Here is a 14,136-nt window from a genome sequence, read left to right on the forward strand (position 1 = left end):
AAATATGCATTGTTTTAATTAAAGTATTTACTGTATTTATTTCTCGAGTAATCCTTATTATTATGCCGTTGTTTATCCAACTTTATTCATGCTAGACCAAAGGTTACTTGATTAGAGTTAGGCCTAGGTTAATGCTTAGCCGTGCTTAGAACAAGTAGCTCATGGGATCACATTTAATCATGCTTAGTTTTGAATAGCTGTAATAATGATTCATTACCTGGTTCGGGCTAATGTCAACTAAAATATTGATAATAGTGGGCTGTGGGTGCATGGTTTTGAGAGTCGCACCTATGGCAATTAAGGATCGGTTCACGGGAAACCCTGGAAGTAATTAAGTGCTAACCACATGCCGAATGGGTAAGGTGGGATCTGGAGCATGGCTTCGAACTATTTGACGTACCAAGGCAAGGGTAGGTGTGATGGAGTATGGACGGGCAATCATGGTGTAACGAAAGCCTCTACTGCTTCCGGATCTACCAAGACACAAGAGGGGACCGCCCGACTTGGTGTAAAGGAGGGGGTGAAACCTAAAGTGCGGTGCGATTAAATAGGGAGGGTTATGTGACGGGTCCTATCACGGTCTCCTTTCCGGTATACCATGATGGTATGTCGGCGCATGTTCAAGTGTAGTGGAGTCGTGTCTTGTGGGTACAGTAGTACACCTCTGATCAGAGTAGAACCTATTCGAATAGTCGTGCCTACGGTTACGGGCGAACTCCCAGCTTCACTGTGATTAGTGAACCTTTAATGACCTGAGTAAACTGGTTTTCACCTGGGACTACTGCAACGTGGTGTAATGTTGAGTAGTGGTTGGGCCTGTTGCAACGTGGTGTAACGTTGGACAGTGTTGTGGTATTTTACAACCGTTATTTAATTATCATTTAATGTATTTAATTACCTTTATTCGGTTTATTCTCTGTTATTTGGTCAAGTGCTACTTTATTGCAACTAACCCTAAGCCTGTCCTTGATGATCCTTATGCATCATTTATTACTCTCTTTTCCGTGTTACTTGTTGAGTACGGTAGTTTGTACTTAGCCTTGCTCAATTTCCCCCTCTAGAGCTAGAACTTGAGTCTGATGGATGTGACTCTCAGGAGTGAGCTGGTCTACCGTTGAAGCTTTGCCTGTGGACTAGAGCCGTACCCGTTGGAGCTAGTCTACCTTTCTTTCCGCTGCATTTTCGTTAGAATAAGTGCTATTTTCAGTTGTTTCTAAGAACGATGGTTATGTAATCAATATTGTCTTTTTTTATGTACTCTGGCTGGTCCTGGACAGAAATTTTAATACATAATTAAGTTCAAAAATTCGTGTGAAAAATTTTTGAGCGTCACAGGTACGGAGAACCACGGAATCTTTGATTGTGTTATTTGTCTTTGTCCCAGTTATCCAGTATCTTTGACAAGATTGCAATCCATTTTTTTTTTGGGTCATCTCTCACGTAGAATATACGGTAATGATGCGATAGAGCTGCCCCACTACCACTATAGAATCCATGCTAATTAGGGTGATAATTCAGCTGGCTAGACTTCTTGTGGTGAGATCTATTCAATCGGATTAAAGTACTAAACTTGACACATATGTTTGTATTTACGGATAAATTTTTTTTTAGTTTCGCGCATTGTACCATCGATAACGAGAAATATATTCATGATGATTTAAATCTTTGGAGATGCTCATAGGATATGCGTATGTATTTAATTATAAGGGTGAGTAGGTAACTGCATTTGTAATGTGTTTAAATAAAAAGGAATCCAGGACATAGGTTTTTCATAGAAAGAATTACATGGAAAATGCAGTTTCTATAGGTATACAATAATTCCAATTGATAATAATCAAGCCAGGCTTTTCGTGCACACGTAAAATTAACATACCGGTCACAACGCACAAAATATGTGTTTCCACTGCATTTTTTTTACCTAGGCTGACAGCCCTACCCTAGTTCCAATTAATAATTATCAATACAAGCTAAGTGTTAATTTGACAGTGAGTGAAAAGAAAAAGAAGATAACATAAAAACGAATTATCTTATCAGTGAATAATAAATTAAATATTAACTATTACAAACTGAAAAATAGATTTATGTGATTTTAAATCAACATTTTAGATGGAACATTTTTCTAAGAAAAACACATGGCTTAACAGTTTGTGAAGTGTGCTTATGAAAAATGAGAAAATGAGATAGTTTTCCTCCTATCCTACTATAATACCAACGGAACCTAAAATAGGAAACCTGAGCCAATCCAAATATCAAAACTTGGCCCAATTCCTATATTTTGGGCTCTTTGTATGGTATAAGGTGTAACCCTTCCGACTGTATAGTTCCTTCATTCCGCATTGTATTTTAGGTTTGTCATATGTAAAAACTTCTCCAACTTTAACTGGATTTATAAAGAAATGCACTAACATATATCAAATTAGTCTTATCAAATCCACCCAAAAAATGTCTTGATATTGCATTTATTGTTATTGTATATGTTGGTGCATATTTCTAGTCAAAGTTATAAAACTTTTACTTATAATAAAACTAAAATCAGCCAAAATTCCTATAAAATGCTTATTAGGGGTTTATTGGGGATCTAATTTTGCCCACAGCACTGACTCAACCTACTTCATGAGAAACCATATTGGGCTGAGAGAGATTGGGCATTTGGGCCTCTCACATGGGCCCTAACTGAAGCTAGGGCTAAGAATATAGTTAAAGAACCCTTAATACCTTAGATCATAAAGGAAAAATAAAGCATAATAATTAACAAGAGGATATAATTACTGGCGCCATGGTAGTGGAGACCTGCCTAAACTATATACTGTTATATAGGGGTAGGAATGGATCAAGGTCCGTGGGTTTTTTGATAACCCTATTTAATTCATAAAAATTGTTTAGCTCAAAACTCTATACAATTTTATTTTCAATCCGTTTTGAACCGACGCTTACATTTTATATGCAAAATGGTTAGGCCCATTACCACCCATACTCTTATATAGGCCCATTAGTAAGGCATATCTCATCGTAACTCTACCTTGAGGCCAGACAGGCCCACATCTAACTCGCTAGCATGGATGGTATTGCCAAATTGAACAACTTGGGCTAAAAACATCTGATAACACAAAGCTCGCAAAAGAAGTATAATATGGTCTTAAATTTCCAAGGGAAGCCCCAGTAATATTACCATAAGGGGGAAGAGTTAAATTGAAAATAATCACATGAGTAAAAACAAACTATTTTTTCAATTGCTCGGTGATGTACATTATATGAAACCGTTGTATAGCTTGTTAATTAAACTTAGATCCCGTTTGTTTCCACTTATGATTAACGTAATATAGATTACTAAGAGTAAACTAAAATAAACAAATAGATTATTATGATATATTATTATAACCTAGAGCCCAAATTACTATAATATGATAAACTCCTTTGATAGGTTATTATAAATTATTGAGTGGCTAAAGATCCATTATCCTTGGATACTTTAAAATAATTAACCACCTTACCATCCATTACCTACTTCAGCTTATAATAATCTAAATTATAGTAATACGACATAATAAGATTACAATAATTCTAAATGAGTACACCGGATCAATGCAAATGCTGGTCTCTATGGGCCATCGTCTACAGTTTTCATTCACCTTATGTTCACATGGGCTGGTGATGCTTGATCTGTTTGCATGTCACATTGCTTATGGGGTGTTTAGCTGGGGAAATAAAAATTTTTGGGTATCACATCAGACATTTGACCGGATTTCGGAAGGGGTTTTCGGTTACGAATGAAAAAACGAATTTCACAGCTCGCCTAGAAACCGTGAGATGAATCTTTTGAGCCTAATTAATCCGTCATTAGCGCATGTTGGTTACTATAGCAGTTTTGACTAATCATAGACTAATTAGGCTCAAAAGATTCGTCAAATAATTTCTCACATAACTGTGCAATTAGTTTTTTGTTTTATCTATATTTAATGCTCTATTTAGATGTTCAAAAACTCGATGTAATATTTTTGGAAACTAAAAGAGTGCCTTAGAGAGGTTAGGAGGCTGGTGTCACAAAAGTTAGCCTGTCTCTAGATGCTCTCTCGCGAGCTAGATAACACCACCTCATCTTCGATGACCAGTCAATCTCATTTTAGACCTTTACGCCATTCAGGCATGTAGTTACGTACGTACAGCCTTGACAAGCATGATTCGTGAAGCAACTGTCTTATCCGATTTATATTTTAAGTTATTTTGGATTTATGCCGAGTCAAATCTCTTTAGATTTAGGGCTGTTTAGTTCGCGAAAAGAGTTGAGTTTAGAGTATAGTTATGCAGTAGATTGAGCTATCTAATTCTTTCGGATCACTCCACTTAGATTCACTTTCCTTTTTAGTGGAACTAAAACCATTTGATTAGACTATAACTTGATTACCATACCAAACAGTCCCTATAATTATTGCCGCTGAAATGTCTTCTTTTACGCTGGCTGAAGCCAAAAATCTATCATTTCCGTGGCCATTTTGAATTTTGTCAAGTACAATTTATTTTTCCGTCTTTTTCTGGCGGATTTGCATACATTAAACATATACGTTGAGTGCTATATCCTTACTCAGTTATTCACTTTGTTTATTCAAAATATGGTTTAGTTCTATAAGATATAAATATATTATTACGGCATCCTTAAAGTACCAACAGCCATAGGACATAATTTCATGAGAATGGTCAATACTACCGTTGTCTGTTTTAAATATCCCTTTTACTATCAAAATGTTTGAGAAAAATTAATATCAATTCAGCGGATCAAACACCATACATATTCAGAACAACTATAATATAAAAATGTATAGGAAGAGAATATTAATCAATCTAGCATTAGAGCCATCAACATTGTTAAGTCCAACGGTACTCGATAGCCGACTAATTTCTTCATATGACGATAATATGTGAATGAGAAATCGATAGTGAACACACAACAATGGAGCTAGCCCAGGAGTTGACTCTGCGTCTTTACCTTTACATCTATCGTTATTGTTTGCTATGAGTTAATGGCTTGCTTGGTTTGGAGGAAAAGTGAACGATTTGAATCTATAAGCATTAATTTCTACGAGTGTCATCAATTTGTAGAATGAAATATAGGAAAAAACAAAGAAATGTTTTTCCTACAAGTTGTTACGAAAAATGAAGAAAAGTTTACATCCACTTTAATCGCTTGGGAAAAAATCCTATAAATTAGCACTTACATACATTTCTATTTTTTTTTCATATGAATTGAAATTCCTCAAAACCAAACAAACCCCTTAGAGTATAGTACATTCCTATTAATCTCTCGACGAAGACATCAATTAACATCACTCAACCCTCAAATTATCTGTTTGTAAACTACATAGTGCTTTACGGACCCTTTATAACTGAAACAAGAGAGGGCTATTCCAAAGGGATTCTCTGTAGTACTGTAAAACAATAGTACTACTGATACACATATCAGTAAACAGTACTGAATCTGTACATAGACTATTTCTATATCGGAGTCCGCACACTATTAACATTGGTGTACAGCTATTATCAATAACTTCAATGCTGCAATGCAAAATCCTCAGCATTTACTATTTTTCCATTTTACGGCCATATCCACCCCCGCCCAAAAAAAACGCCGAATCAGAAAAAAAAAAGAAGAAGAAAAACACTGCAGCAGTTCGCAACCCGGCAAAGCGCTCGCTCTCGTCCCGTCCCGTACGCACGGCGCGGCACGGGAGTGAAGAGGAGAAGATTTCACCAGCGGAGCGGCGAGGAATGAGAGCGAGATCCGCGACCGCGTAGCGGAGAACCTCCTCCTCCTCTCACGGGGATCTCGCCTCTCTCCTGCTTCCAGATCTCCCCACTCCACGCGCCGCCTCCGATCTCCCACCCACCGGCGGCGGCGGGGAGGCCGGCCCGGGCACCGGCAGCCATGATCTCCTCCAGCAAGCTCAAGTCCGTCGACTTCTACAGGTTCCGCCCCGATCCCCCCCCCCTCCCTGTGGGTGGCTTGCTGCTTGTTAGTCTGCGTGCGTGCGTCCTTTTTTTTTTGGTCTTCTGCGAACCTCCGCGGCAGTGGGGCATGAGGGAGGAGGAGGAGGGGGGGGGGTGGCTCGATGCGATCCGCGGCCGGGGGGTTTGGGTGAATGGAGTGTGTCGGTGTCGCTGGATTGCTTTGTGTTTGGTTGGATTGGCTTCTGTTTGCTTCGTCGATGTGACGGGGGTCGCAGTTTGCCGTTGCTACTCCGCAGCAATGGTTCGGGAATGCGCATTGCAGTAGATGATTTATGCTGGTTGTTAGTTCACGGGGGGTTTATAACATTTTGTGCGCTCAATGCGAGTAGGATAATATCTGGTGTTTTGTTTCTTATTTTCTACTGAAATGTGTAACTCGTTGACGTTTTTTTTTTTGTGCTTGCAGGAAAATTCCTAGGGATTTGACTGAGGCATCACTATCTGGGGCTGGATTATCTATTATAGCAGCACTAGCCATGGTGTTTTTGTTTGGAATGGTCGGGTTTTGCTCTTTCCGTTAGTTTTTGTTCTATTATCGATTACACTAGTTATTTTTAGACTTACACTGGTTTCAGTTTTTAGGAAAAAACAAATATGATAGGACTGTTCTTCTATTCGATTTGGTGATTGTAAACTGAAATTTGGCATAGAACCAAACTAAAATGACACAGCATTTATTTATTTATGTAGATTAGTTGTCTTCTACCATTCGGACTGCTGTAGGGTCGCTAACCGCTATCGCCGGATCAATCTAGACTTTCTTGTTTTGTTTGATGATTGGGAATATTTCATTCCTAAAATCTGTTTTAATTGACTATTAGAGCTTCATGCTAGGTTAGATTCTGAAGTGACCGAATTATCCATCGGTCTGTCCAACCTTGAAAGAGATGATTTTAGTCTTCTGACTCTTGTCGTATGCCCCAGCCCAAGTATATTGTAGTTACTTTGGAGCCTATGCATCAATTGGTTGCTGCTTGTTAAGCATCGCAATGTGCTATAGTTTTTAGCTATTTTTAACTATGCTGAACTGATTCCTCAATCAAGCTTGAACTAGAGGGCAGTTTAAAGGTTGATTTCAACTGAAAGCTAAGGCTGTTGAATTGTTATTGCAGGAACTGAGTAATTACTTAGCCGTCAGTACTAGCACATCTGTAATTGTTGATAGGAGTTCAGATGGGGAATTCTTACGGATAGACTTCAACTTAAGGTAAATTCTATAGCATCTCAGCAACTAATAAGCCTTGAATTTAAATTAAGATCCTTTATAAATAATATTGCTATCATCATGATTTTTATAGAACCAATGATTTTACCAATTCTCTGATCTACTCATAGTGATGCTTTCATGTGATTTATTTTAATGGAATTCAATATATGCAACAGCAAAACAGAGTTTATTTTTGGGGATCAGCACATGTTTCTCAACTTATTTTTACTCATCTGTACATTGTGGAAATATGATATGTATTTAGTTCAATAATCCTCCACATTCATTACCAGATGTTGATGTCATTCTTTTACCCAACACTTTCTGCCCTTAGAGTCCATATGAATCTGAGAGCCACTATTTTTTTCTTGAAAGCAGGAGAACTGCGCTTCATTCCATTAAGAAGAGAGCAAAAAATAATACAAGAAAAGGAAAAGAAAAAAAGAACAGTACCTTTTCACAGAGAGAAAAACTCAACTAAAAGCTAGGCTAACTTAGGCATCGACCATCAAGGATTTGCAAAGGAACTCATGGAACCCATGGGCGCCCGCTATACACCATAAGCTGCATTCCGTAGACACAACTGACACCACCACCACAACAGATGGGTTGGCTCCATTAAAAACAGTCTTTGCGTTGTTTACATATTTCTCGAGAGCCATTGTTTAAACTTGAAGTTAATGCTCTAGATTTCCAGCAAACAAGGACTAGGTAGTGCGTTGCTCATTTGTTTGTACGCGATAATTTATAGATGGTATGTATATTAGTCTATCTGGTTGTCCATTGTATTCTATGGGATGACATCAGTAAAGCTGGACTCAACCTTTTCATCTTGTTCCAGTAAATGCTTACAATCTTCTGTGACTTACAGCTTTCCTGCACTTTCATGCGAATTTGCATCAGTTGATGTCAGTGATGTTTTGGGAACAGTAAGATTCTAACTTGATCTCATGTACTATTTTTTTGTTCCTCCGCCTTCTAAAATGAGAATATCATTGAAGAATGTGAAGCTCACACTGTGCTTTCCATAAAAAATAGTGTTGACATATTCATTTGTTGTTAAATTGCCATTGCAAATGTTCTTCCACTAGCTTTTAAAAGTAAGAAGCTACATGTATATTTTTACACTAGTATTAAAACAAAGGTAATATGCCAGTTTATCAATTTCTGTAAATTTGCTTGCATGTATAAAAAAAATGGAACTTATCCTAACTAACTGTCTACCAACAAACATTTCCTGATTTTATCTTGATTTTTGTAGCTCAATCCTTTTTCACCATGTTGGTTTAACATTAATTCTTTTCCTTAAAACACATGCAGAACAGATTGAATATAACAAAAACTGTTCGGAAGTACTCAATTGATCGGAATTTGGTACCTACTGGATCTGAGTTCCACCCAGGACCTATTCCCACTGTCAGCAAACATGGTGATGATGTTGAAGAAAACAATGAGGATGGTTCAGTTTCCTTGTCCTCTCGCAATTTTGAAAGCTATTCACACCAGTAAGTTTTCAAATATCCATTTCAGTATAAATCTATCTGTAAGACATTTGTACCTATTGCATTTTAGTCATTATGTTAAAAAATCATATCAACAGTCAACCTATTATTCGTGTATGCCATCCATCTCTGTTTCACGTTCATGGTTAAACATATGCGTTTTATATTCATAGCTCCAATCACTTCTGCCAGATTCTCCATGGCAAATTGGTGATAATCTTCACTCTTATCTGCCTCAAATATTTGTCCTTGTAGTGTCGTTCGGTAGATCTAGTTTATTCCTCTTGTATTGTTTGGAACCCCAAATATTGTTTCCTGAAAATTAACATGTGCTTCTGTTTCAGGTATCCTGTTTTGGTCGTTAATTTTTTTGCCCCCTGGTGTTACTGGAGCAATCGATTGGTTAGAATTCCTCTTGTTCCCTTGCATTTAGTGATATTTAGTACTTATTCTATTTTATGTGTAAAGAAATAATTAGTAGATCATTCCATTGGTAATGTATGACTCATCTAAGTATGTTGACTTAGCGAGTAGACCTACAAATGCTTTTATCTCTAATGCTTGTTTAATGTTTTTGGTGCGATCAAATCTCAACATGTTATTATTCTAAGTGAATTATATGCACAACTGTATTCTATTGAACTAACATATGGAGACATGTCTAATCACTTGATCTTCCTCCAGAAACCTTCATGGGAGAAGACCGCGAAAATAATGAGGGAGAGGTACATACTGTTTTTCTTTATGTTTGTTTCATGTTAAAGTGTGCTTATTAATCTATACCATCTTGGTTTTTCTCACATGCAGATATGATCCTGAAATGGATGGCAGAATCATTCTTGGCAAGGTTGACTGCACTGAGGAACTTGACTTGTGTAGGAGGTTTGTATGCACTTGATGATCATTCAAATCCAAAACAAGGATATAGCATATCTCTGCTGCAACATGAACTTTACAAATCCTTTTTTGATATACCAAGAGAATTTGGTTGATAGTTGTAAAATCCCCAACAAGGTGACATTATGATACCACAACTTTCCTGAGCTATTCGTGTTTGTGTCCTCTTATCCTGGTTCTGTGTATGCTTATTCCTTCTGGACCTATTTGCTTTTGAAATTATTTGAAAGCATTTTTTTTCCATATGTTACATATTGAATAAACAGTGTCAGAGCCTTAAGCCCCTCATCTTTCTGCTTGTGCTTATAAGCCAAAATTTGAATTTTATAACTCAAATTTGGAGTTGATTTGGGGTTTATTTTTCAGCCTTTTCTTTTACATCGTTAAGAACAAGCACATAAAAGTTATACCCGCAAACCATTTTTTAATTGTTAATATGTCGTTTCCCTTATGCTTAATATAAGTGAAAAATGGGTCTATTACTGGTTATTGACCATCTCTTTACAAGGAAATGAGGCATTCTGCTTCTGGATGACACTGGTTTCTCTTTAATAGTGCCATTTTCATAGATGTCCGTGGTAGCATTTCAGCCTTTCAGGTCAATGCATATTTAATATAAACCACAAGACAAGCCTTAAATTATTCTCCCAGTAGTTTTACTTAATTACATGTGCTCCTGTTATGCTTGTTTATCAAATCAATATACAGTTAAAGGCCTACAGTTCATCGTTTTAATTCATTAAATGCAGGCATCATATACAAGGTTATCCATCAATTCGCATCTTCCGTAGAGGGAGTGATCTTAAGTAAGCACAAGTAGACCTTACATTCTCTTTTGGATACTCTATTGAGACCGAAGTACTGAACCTGTGAAACATTTGAATTGTTTTTGCCTCAAGTTCTATAAACAAACAAATTGAAATACGTGCAGGGAAAATCAGGGTCACCATGATCATGAATCATACTACGGTGATCGTGATACTGAGAGTTTAGTAGCGGTATGTTTTATCCTGTTACCAAATTATTTTTCTTGATTTACTTCATGGTTTATTTTCACTATGATAAACTTTAGCCCACCTGTAAAAGCTAATGACCCCCTTTTCATAGGTAAAATAAAATGCTAACCATCCTTTCTTGGTAACCACTTCATGCTTTTGTCAAATTGTGGATCAAATTCCTGATATATTTTTGGGCCTCAGGCAATGGAAACTTATGTTGCAAATATCCCAAAAGAAGCCCATGTACTAGCTTTGGAGGACAAGTCCAATAAGACTGTTGATCCTGCAAAGCGCCCTGCTCCATTGACTAGTGGATGCAGAATAGAAGGTTTTGTGCGGGTCAAAAAGGTAAATGAACTTCCGAGGTAATAGTTGTAGTGTTGATGATGGTCTCTATCTTTGGTATTTGATTTCTTGTTCCTCTTATCAGGTTCCTGGGAGTGTTGTAATCTCAGCCCGATCTGGTTCCCACTCGTTTGATCCATCCCAGATAAATGTCTCGCATTATGTAACACAGTTCTCTTTCGGAAAGAGGCTGTCAGCAAAGATGTATAATGAACTGAAAAGACTAACTCCTTATGTTGGTGTCCACCATGATAGATTAGCTGGTCAGTCTTATATTGTTAAGCATGGTGATGTTAATGCCAACGTTACTGTAAGTCCCTATATTTTGTTTTTTTTATTATGATTACACCAGGCATACTATTCCAGCACTAAATTTTCTGGAGTAACTTAGCTTTTGTTTCTTGTTTCTTAGATTGAGCACTACCTGCAAATTGTTAAAACTGAGCTTGTTACACTGAGATCATCAAAGGAATTGAAACTGGTGGAAGAGTATGAATACACAGCGCACAGCAGCTTGGTGCACAGCTTCTACGTTCCTGTTGTGAAATTCCATTTCGAACCTTCTCCTATGCAGGTTGGTATCTCATATTTTTCTTTGTTTTTTTCGTAAGTGAAAGAAAAAACTAATTTAAATTTATTCTGATTTTTTCATCAAGGTCTTGGTGACAGAAGTTCCAAAATCCTTCTCCCATTTCATCACAAATGTCTGTGCTATTATTGGTGGAGTTTTCACGGTGAGAGCATGTCCTATTTTTTTATCTTTTTTATATCCCTGAATCATGAAGTGTACATGGCTAATCAAATGTAACATGCTAATTCAGGTCGCTGGAATACTGGATTCCATCTTCCACAACACCTTGCGGCTAGTTAAGAAGGTCGAGCTAGGGAAGAACATTTGAACACAGAGTTAATCTTGCGAAGCAGTCTCAGTTTAGCGGTTGCACTAGTTTTAGCCATTATTTTGTTATACAAGGGTAGAAATTCGTAATATATAAGACATGAAAGGGGGAGAGTGGTGGGTTGGCAGAGGAGAAAACTGGGGTCATTATATAGGGGGTAAGGGACCTAACTGTTTTGCTAAACGACTTCGTGAGAACAATAAGACAGTTTGTCGTTGTTAACTACACCCTATGTTAATTCGTCCAGACTACTATGTACTGTTGTGAAGTCACCTCTCATTACTCGTTACTCTGGATTTGTCTGCTGTCTCAAAATTCAGCAATGGGAACCAGAAAGTGTCGCTGGTCCTATTTTTTATGTCACAGAATCTGGTGCTCTATTAATAATCAGGCAGCTGTAACATGCTGAGTTCTGTCTAAGTGTTACTCAGATATCCAAGAAACTTTCGGAATGCACTCGAGTGCTATACTGAATCTACTGAACTCAAAATTTCTGTTTGTACATATTGCTCAAACTTCTATTGATCGCTTAACGCCTATGCTCCCAGTGATCATCTACTGCTGTGCTCCCATTTTTTTTCCTGCCCTGTTTGGAAGACGGGATGAATATGATATTGATGAATTCATGCGTTCTCGTATAGATTAAACGTTTTTTTTTCTGTAAAATCCAAGCGAAAATGTTGACAGGGAAGCGAAGCGTTCAAGCGGGGAGCGGCATCAGAGAACACGAAGGAAGGTGGTGCAACGCGAGCTGCTCTCCCTCCTGAACGGGTACACCGTGACGCTGCATTCCACCGTGAAGAAGTCGGCGTCGCTCACCCTGAACGGCCGGGGCAGCGCCGCCACGGCGGTGGCCGCCGTCTCGAACGGCAGCGCGCCGGCGGTGACCGCGTCGACGGCGTAGAGCCTGTCGAGGGCGACCCTCGCGGCGTCCACGCGCACCGGCGCGCCGCCCACCGTCCTCGTCGACCGCGCCGGGATCCTCCCCGCCGGCGCGGCGGACGCCCCCACCGCCGCGCCGTGGTACGTCACCGCCGTGGCCACCTCGGCGTACCGGAGCGGCGCGCGGCCCGGGTTGTGCACCGTGACGGCGACGGCCAGCGTGAGGTTCAGCCTCGGCGGGGCGACGCTGAAGGCGCTGAGCCGCGCGTCCACTGACGCCGCCACCACCCGCGGCGGGCGTGGGTAGAGCACGGCGGCGAGGCAGAGTGCGACGAGGGCGACGCCGAGGAGGACGGCGGCGGCGGCAAGCGCGCAGCAGCACGCCACGGCCACCTTCTCCTTGACACTGATCGCCATGCCAGCAAGGAGCAGCAAAGATCGATGGACGTGCAACAAATGCTGGGCGTTTCTTGATAATGTTTAGTACGTTAGTAATGCTGCTCTTAGGCCACGTTCTTTTACTCATAAAAAATGAAATATCACCTGTTTTTAATAATATAAATAATAAAATTAACTAATATAAAATTAAAAATATGGTGGACGGTGAAATTCTATAAACAAACCTTTTATAAAAATACATAATTTAATAATTTGAAAAGGGACAATTTTGTTACTGTCCTGATTTTCAAGTCTAATATTGATTTTACCTCTCTTTTTAGGTTTTTGTTTTTGCCCCTCTTTTTTTAACGGAATGAAGATGGAATTTATGTTGACCGTTAGGTGACCAATATATTTAGTTTAAAAAATAAAAGATTTAATTTCCAAAATAATTAATGATGAAATTACCCCTATTTAAAAAATTATAAGTTTTTAAACATGTCATTTGAATTAATAATATATTGCTTTTGTATATTTTTATGGAACTTATAATTTTTTTAAAAAAATTGACATAATTTTGAAACTCTGTCAAATATTTTAAAAAAATTACAAGTTTTTAAACATGTCATTTGGATTAATAATATATTGCTTTTGTATATTTCTATGATTTAGAACAGAGGGTAACAACACAAATAACTAAAAAAAGATCAAAATGATATTCTCGTGGTAAAATAGTCCTTTAACATATCATTTAACACCGTTAGTCATTCCATGCAAAAGGAGGGGCAACTGGTTCGTTCAACTAAAAAAAATAAGGGCAAAAACGAAAAACCCTAAAAAGAAGGGGCAAAATCAGTATTGAAACATGAAACAGGGGCAGAAACGAAATATCCCTATTTGAAAAATATACGTGTAAAATCAGAGGAATAATCTGTTTAAAAAAATACATCCTTAATCGGAACCATATCACATTTTCACTGTACTGATGGTTTCGTGATGCGAGAGGGGAGGTTACTGAACCATCAAGA

General features: G+C 38.3%; 1 protein-coding gene across 1 annotated transcript; it reads left to right on the forward strand.

Moving 5' to 3' along the window:
* The first annotated feature begins 5,615 nt into the window (after window positions 1-5,615).
* Window positions 5,616-12,268, forward strand: LOC102708263 (protein disulfide isomerase-like 5-4). Its single transcript, XM_006657714.3, has 15 exons — window positions 5,616-5,958; window positions 6,407-6,497; window positions 7,113-7,207; window positions 8,079-8,136; window positions 8,528-8,712; window positions 9,054-9,111; window positions 9,394-9,434; window positions 9,517-9,591; window positions 10,356-10,412; window positions 10,538-10,604; window positions 10,806-10,952; window positions 11,035-11,259; window positions 11,362-11,523; window positions 11,606-11,683; window positions 11,771-12,268. Exons 1-15 carry the CDS (start codon window positions 5,918-5,920, stop codon window positions 11,846-11,848), a joined length of 1,458 nt encoding a protein of 485 aa, XP_006657777.1. The 5' UTR covers window positions 5,616-5,917; the 3' UTR covers window positions 11,849-12,268.
* The last annotated feature ends 1,868 nt before the right edge of the window (window positions 12,269-14,136 follow it).

The sequence above is a fragment of the Oryza brachyantha genome, chromosome 7, assembly GCF_000231095.2.
Source record: "Oryza brachyantha chromosome 7, ObraRS2, whole genome shotgun sequence".
Classification (NCBI taxonomy): domain Eukaryota; kingdom Viridiplantae; phylum Streptophyta; class Magnoliopsida; order Poales; family Poaceae; genus Oryza; species Oryza brachyantha.

What these genes read in the sequence shown, in the direction of transcription:
- LOC102708263 (XM_006657714.3), top strand. Translation starts at nt 5,918, where the DNA reads ATGATCTCCTCCAGCAAGCTCAAGTCCGTCGACTTCTACAG. An exon ending in GTTTTGTGCGGGTCAAAAAG is followed by an intron (nt 10,953 to 11,034) that starts GTAAATGAACTT and finishes TCCTCTTATCAG; the next exon opens with GTTCCTGGGAGTGTTGTAAT. An exon ending in TTATTGGTGGAGTTTTCACG is followed by an intron (nt 11,684 to 11,770) that starts GTGAGAGCATGT and finishes ATGCTAATTCAG; the next exon opens with GTCGCTGGAATACTGGATTC.